The 7,127-nt window shown below is 39.5% G+C and overlaps 1 protein-coding gene across 1 annotated transcript; it reads right to left on the bottom strand.

Annotated features, from left to right (window-relative positions):
• Nucleotides 1–2,198: 2,198 nt before the first annotated feature.
• LOC119776468 (intermediate filament protein ON3-like) lies at nt 2,199–6,159 on the bottom strand. The gene is made up of 9 exons (XM_038274875.1): nt 5,725–6,159; nt 4,307–4,515; nt 4,141–4,201; nt 3,960–4,055; nt 3,686–3,850; nt 3,454–3,579; nt 3,154–3,374; nt 3,007–3,059; nt 2,199–2,918 (listed from the first exon to the last, which is right to left on the bottom strand). The coding sequence occupies exons 1-9, from the start codon at nt 6,058–6,060 to the stop codon at nt 2,788–2,790; spliced, it is 1,398 nt and encodes a 465-aa protein (XP_038130803.1). The 5' UTR covers nt 6,061–6,159; the 3' UTR covers nt 2,199–2,787.
• Between the last annotated feature and the right edge of the window lie 968 nt (nt 6,160–7,127).

The raw sequence follows: 7,127 nt of genomic DNA, 5'->3' as shown, positions 1-7,127 counted from the left end.
TACTGAAGCTGACACCAGCTTCAGCACCACATAATGTGGCGCATTCAGGGTTTAAGGGATTTGCTTGGAGGGCCAGACTATGGGAGCGGGCTTGAACTCAGAACCTTCCAAACTCTATGCCCTAACCACTAGGCTGCCACTCCCCAGCTGTGAAAAAATCTGCAATAATATAACTTTGCGGCAAGCTGGCACTTTGCAGTAGAAATGAGACATCTTATATTAAAAACAGCTCAAAATGTGTAACTTTTTCAGTAGTTAACTAAAGTCACTACCACCTTTATTTATCTAAGTGGAGTACTGTGAGGAGGGTCGTTATACAAAGCGGGTTTAGAAAATCCTCAACTCTGAATTGATTGAGCCTAATGTTGAATTCTTAGTTTTCATCCATCCATTTTTTTTCCTGGCACACTTAATCCCAGATTGGGTTCCGGGGCCTATCTCTAGCTGTCTATGGGCAAGAGGCAGGGTACACCCTGGACAGGTCGCCAGTCCATCACAGGGACAAACAGACAAACAGGTCAAACAACCATTCAAACACACACTCACACCTAAGGAGAATTTAGAGAAGCCATTTAACTGTCATCTCATGTTTTTGGACTGTGGGAGGAAGCCAGAGTTCCTGCAGAGAACCCATGCATGCACAGGGAGAACATGCAAACTGGAACCTGGAACCTTCTTGCTTCAAGGCAGCAGAGCGCCAATGTGGCGCAGTGGGTATTGCAGAGGCAAATAGCTAAATAAAAAGACTGCTCATGCATCTAGCAGCAGAAAGGTGGCGTTTGCCTCCCAGTGTTATTTATTTTTGCGTTAGAACGCTGGTGGATTCATTGATTTTTACTGATGAAAGGATCAGCTTCCATCTCTTTTGGATTCATTTTTTAGGTGCGAAGTGCTTGCTTTTAATAAAGTCTGAACTTCAGAGTACATTAAGATTAGTTTTTAATACATTTTTTACATTTTTTTGCAGACATTTTTGCTGTCTAAATTGTATTTCTGTCCATGTGCTGTATTAAATTTGGAAATCCATGTGTTCTGTGCAGGTTGGAACTTTGATGTCTGACGATCAAATGCGAATCTTACTGCTGAAGTAATGCCATGATGAGGGCTTTAAAAGGAGATGCCAATATAAGGTGATAATATTTGCCAATTTTACTTCTGTTTTACTTTAACTTCAGATTTATAATCTTCGAGGGCATTCTTATATACTGTAATGGATTGTAAACATTTGTGTTAGCTAGAATCTGTATGTTCTATGATGCTGTAGTTACAGATTTACTCTTTGTATTAATGCATGAGCCATATGTTGTGCTTTTAGATTTGATGGGGGGAAAAAAACTTTACCAGATTGACAGTAGAGGTCCTTAAATCAAACAGTAAAGTTAACTGTGGGGAATAAAACAATGATTCCTTGCTAAAAGTTCAAAAATTAGAGAGAGATTTCTTCTCCACCCTTTAGTCAGTGTGTTTTTTATTTAATTGATTTTATTATAATGTATTGTTTTTTGTTGTTTTTTTTAACACAAACTCATAGCAAGTACAAAAGCTGCAAAAACTTTTAGAAGACACAGGGGAATCTCTGCTGAGTTGTATTGGCAGTTTTTTCAAGCATCTTTAACAAAGACCTGAACTTTAGCAGACATGAAATCTTATTGTCATTGTGCTTTTTATAGGGCAGTTTCATTTAGACGCATTGCTTTTTTATTTTGTTAGGCTGTCTCAGGATGTGTTACATTTCCACTTTAGTTTTGCTGCTATTTTCTGTAGCACTTTCTTGTGTCTGTGTCTACTCTAGTCTAACTTTGTTGACTGTTTTCTCTTTGCAGAGATTTCTGGCCATTCTCTCATGTCTGGAGAACAATAGATATTTATTTCTTACAGACAGTAATTATATCATCTATTTTGTTTTTATTTCTACTCCTTTAATAAAAATACAAACCTCAAAGAAAACTCGAAAGTTTTTTTTTTTTTACCTAAATAAAGCATTATTTCTATATCTAAGCAAAAACTCTGGCATTGAATCATTTCTATGTTAATGTCAAACAACTACCACAGTAGCAGCTTTTTAACCCAGGTGAAGTTATAGATATCTGTTGAAAGCAACTGACAAACCTGTACAACGGTTTAGATAAGCTATTTGGTTTAATTTGCAGTAATCAAAACAATAAAACAAAGAGAGATCTTGTTCTTTTTTTCTCAGATTTATTTTATGGGATGTTCATATTCATCAGCAATTTTCAACCATAATATCACTGAGAAGCTTACATAAAATAAACCTGGTTTCAACATCTTCAGAGATAAAAGGCAACTGGAGGAAAAACTAGAGGTGAGTTTGAACAAAAAAAAAAAAAAAAGGAAAAGTCACAACTAGCTCAGAGGGTTTAAGTGTAAACATGTAAATTCACACAATTTTTTTTAACCCTGCATTTATCAAACATTTAGGTTTAATCAGTGACAGCAAGATGTTCAAACTCTCTCTGTTTCATCACTCCACATCAACCTTTGTTTCTTCTTTTTTTCATGTTTTTTTCCAGATGTCAGTGCAGAAAGAAAATAAAACATTGCCATTTTAACTGACCTGAGCCTTCAGAAACTTCTGTTTTAGGTTGTTTAACAGAACAGAAAGTAGTTGCCGGTTTGAAAATTTGTTTTTTTTTTATTGTAGGGGATGCTCAGCTCATTTCTTGAAAAAATGTTACAGCATTACTTAGCACCATGAAAAGGTAGAGATTAAGCATTAATTCAAAAGTTTCTGAAGGTTGCAAAGAGAGGCTCTCCTTTTAAAAGACTTTAGTAAAGTCTTCTGGAACTGCTCTGTGTGGTGATGGACTTGGTGGCGATGGTGCTACCACCATAACCACTGGATCCACCATAAGAACTGGATCCACCATAGCCAAATCCACCGCTGCTACTGGTCACTCCTGCAGCGGGAAATGAGAGAGGAAAGGTTATTTTTCTCTTTGCTATTCTGTGGATTATTGATACACATGATGATGATGTATAGCTTACCGCCGGATGAAGAAGTCACATGGATAGTGGCACTGCTTCCTCCACCAGACAGTCTTCAAAGGAAACAATAGATTGTTAGTGTTTAATGTGGTGATTAAGCCTACAGTTTAGCCTAAAAACATCAAATTTTTTTTGTTTTATCCCCACCTGGACTCCTCCCCTTCCAGCAGTTTCCTGTAGGTGGCGATCTCAATGTCCAAGGCAAGCTTGATGTTCATCAGGTCCTGGTATTGGCGCACCTGTTGGGCCATCTCTGTCTTGGCTCTGTTCAAAGCATCCTCCAGATCCTTGATGCGAGCCTTGGCATCCTTTACTGTCAGCTCACCACGTTCCTCAGCCTCTGTGATCTGAGCCTCCAGGTTGGCTCTCTGATGAATGATGTCATAATTTAACACCTAGACATAACTTTGAAAGCCATTTTACAGACAAGAGGTTATTAAAGTGTACCTGTGCCTTGATGGCTTCAATCTCATTCTGAAGACGTGCAATCATTCGGTTCAGGTCAGCAATCTCAGCCTTTGTTGAGCGCAGGTCTGTCTCATACTGTCCAGCAGAGGACTGTATCTCATCATACTGTCAAATAAAAACAAGAGAAGTGTGATTAAAGACATCCAATCCAACCAGAAAGATGGCTGCTTGTAGAATGGTGAGGGAGGGGCATCAATTTTCTGATTTATACCTTCTGCTTGTACCAGGTTTCTGCCTCAGCCTTGCTGCGGTTAGCAATGTCCTCATACTGAGCACGCACTTCAGCCACAATGGCATCCATGTCAAGGTTACGGCTGTTGTCCATCTCAACAATAACAGAGGTGTCCTTGATCTGGCCCTGCAGCTCACGGAGCTCCTACAACACAAAAAATACAAAATAAAGCTCATTTGTAGCTTATGTTGATGAACACAAGTTATAACTCTATATCACGTAGCTTGATTTAAACAATAAAAGTTGTACGTACAGTCTCATATACAGCCCTGAGGAAGTTAATCTCATCCTGAAGAGCATCGACTTTAGCCTCCAGCTCCACCTTGTTCATGTAGGCCGCATCAACATCCTGCAAAACAAACAAGAATAATAAATAAATAATCAAAAAAACGGAAATAAATGGAAGCAAGAGAGTCAAGTTAAAGTTATCTCACCTTCTTCAGGAGGACAAACTCGTTCTCAGCTGCAGCACGCTTGTTGATTTCATCCTCATACCTTTTTTAACACAGAGAAAATAAATGAGATATTACTTTTCCAAATCTATTCTATAATCGATTTCTGGATATGCATCGGTCATTAAAAAAAAAGAAAAATACTGACTTCATCTTGAAGTCCTCAACCAGGCCCTGCATGTTCTTCAGCTCTCCCTCCAGCTTCATCTTCTCATTTCCAAGACCATCAAGTTGTCTGCGCAGGTTAGCAATGTAGGCCTCGAACATGCTGTCAATGTTGGAGTGGGTTGTGGTTTGTTCCTGCAGAAGACTCCACTTGGTCTCCAGCATCTTGTTCTGCTGTTCCAGGAAACGGACCTGGGGGAAAAAGAGGAAGGAAATGAAAACATTGTCTCCTGTTTGGTTTTTTTAAGTGTTTTATAGCCTTCAACATATTTTAAATGAGTGACAGTTAACGTTTGGTTTAATTGAAACTGAATAATTATAAATGCAAGGGTAAAACAAGACTAGAAAATAAAACTGGGAGGAGTTGTGTGAAACAATGATTTGAAAGGTGTGGCATTTCAGGAATGAGGCTTTGAAGTGCCTCCTCTCAACTAGGTGACTAATTAAATACATACCTTTCAAAGACCGCCACACCCTAACGGAAACAGTTATAACCCTGCACAGCATCCTATGAGTTCAAGCTATTTAAAGATTTGATTTTATGTTGCCTAAAACCTCTTCAATTTGGAATTTTTCTTTGGCAATATAACACCCCATGCAGGTGACACCCCAATGGTCATAAAACCAGTAGTGTCTGACGTATTGTATGTCATGTTGAGCCATGACTCATCCTACACGCTCTGTTCAGCCACAAAGCCACAGTTTCTCTACCCACAAAAAAACTAGATGTGTGACTTTAAGTACAGAAGACAAAACACTTGAAAATGGTCAAATGTTTTTTTTCCTGACGAATTTGTGGAATCTGCAGAGCAAGACAGAGGACATAACTGACATAAAAGGTATTGAAATTTGTGGTTTTATGATTAAAATCAGGTGAAAGAGGATTTACAGCCTTGTAGTTAACATTCATGTTGCTCCTGACAACCAGGTGATAGGTGTGCAATGTGCAAATGGCAGACTTTGGACTCTGTGGTAGCAGTGCTCTATTCTTCACACAAGTCAGGCAATTGAGAAATTAGCATTGATAGGATTAATGGCTATGTTTACTTAGTGGGCAGAAATGACTGTAACATGCTAAGACGAGGCAGTGAAATAAAACAGTAGATTTAAGAGTGAAAAAAGGGAGGAAGAGGAAAACCGTCATATGACTGCCTGCCTTCATTTTATGAGCTTCTGTAGTTAAAGACACAGCAGGCCAGAGATGATTATGCCACAAAGATAAGATTCACAGCCTCCCTGCTCTGCAGTTTCCTCAACTTTCAATTTCAAAGATCCCAAATACTAAACTCTTGCATCCTTTTAACTTAACTCCTCATTTTCTTTCCTACAGATATTTAAAATTAGTTTTTTGATGAAAATAATTCATTGTAACTAAACTGGTACATAGAGGTAGACACCAACCTTGTCAATGAAGGAGGCGAAGCGGTTGTTGAGGGTCTTGATCTGATCCTTTTCCTGGGTGCGGACAACCGAGATGGTTTTGTCAAACTCCAGGTTCAGTGGGTTCAGCAGGCTTGGGTTGGTCTGGACAGGTGTAATTGTTGCATGCATCATACTCTGCTGGCCCATACCACCCATGGACCTTGAAGACATGCTGCTGAAACCACCATAGCCAGATGAAGAGCTGAAGCTGGGTCCACCGCCATAGCTGATAGACTCAGCTCTGTATGAGCTGACTGGTGTTGCATAGGATCTTCTGATGCTGCTGGAGCTTATGGTTGACCTTGCCTTCCTCATTCTGGCAGTGTTAAAGATTGTCCGCTGGCTGAGCAAAAGAAAGCTGAGGATGTGCAAGCTTCAAAAGGAGAGCCAAGTCCCTCTGAGTGTCTGACTGCTGCTGCTGCCTCCTTTTATACTGTACCAAACCAGGGGGGAAGGATCTTCTTCAGCCACCTTAACCTGTTCTCTCACTTTTGCAGTAAAGCCTCCCCCTCCACACCCAAGGTAGCTAAGAGACAGTAGTGGCCAGTCCTGTTTAACAGGTAGGGAGGGATTGTTGGGAGATAAGCTGTGACACGCCCAACCACGGGACAGATTCCAACGACAAAGAAAAGAAAGGTACAGGTTAAAGTACTACGGTGTTAAAAAGCCATCCCTTATTGGGGTGTCTTTGGTTTATTTGGATTACATAAACATTTCCTTTACAACCACACAGGTTGCTGACAAAAAATGGTGAAAATAAATAGTTGAATGAAATGCATCACCTTGGGAAAAGGATGATGTGTGAAAAATTCCACATTAGTTTTACCTCTAGGACGCACAAATTAATTCCCGCACAGACAGCCAGCTCTATGATCAGTGCTGTAATAGTTATGGACTAATTATGTACATTTGGTCATTTGAAGTGATGGATTCTCTAATGGCCTTACTTTTCTTACAACCTGGCATGTCGGATTCGCATTTGAAGCTCTTGAAGCATCAGAACATCTGCTGTTTTCCTTTGAAAGACAGAAGATCAATACTTATAAAGTCCTCTGTCAACAGGACCTGCTGGCTAAAAGCATAGCATAAAATAACAAATGAACAAAAGGGCACGTACAGTTATTTTTCAGAATAAAAGGTTTTTGTTGACTTTAAAAGCACAGAGACCTAAAAATTCTGCACTTTAGGCCTGTCAGACTTAAGATATTGTGTTTTAGTATATCCCCGAAGGTTATTCAGTGTGCATTAAACCTGTTAAAGTTTTTCTGGCCACTTTATTTTGGAGAAGAGCCCAAGATTTGTTTTCATCCTTCACAAGCTTTTCACATGCACATGCCTTCAGTTTCTACCAAAGGTGTCAAATTTTAAGTGAAAGCTCAAAC

This window comes from Cyprinodon tularosa, unplaced genomic scaffold (assembly GCF_016077235.1).
Source record: "Cyprinodon tularosa strain WSP-4 unplaced genomic scaffold, ASM1607723v1 ctg936, whole genome shotgun sequence".
Classification (NCBI taxonomy): domain Eukaryota; kingdom Metazoa; phylum Chordata; class Actinopteri; order Cyprinodontiformes; family Cyprinodontidae; genus Cyprinodon; species Cyprinodon tularosa.
This window is presented reverse-complemented; position numbering and strand designations above follow the sequence as displayed.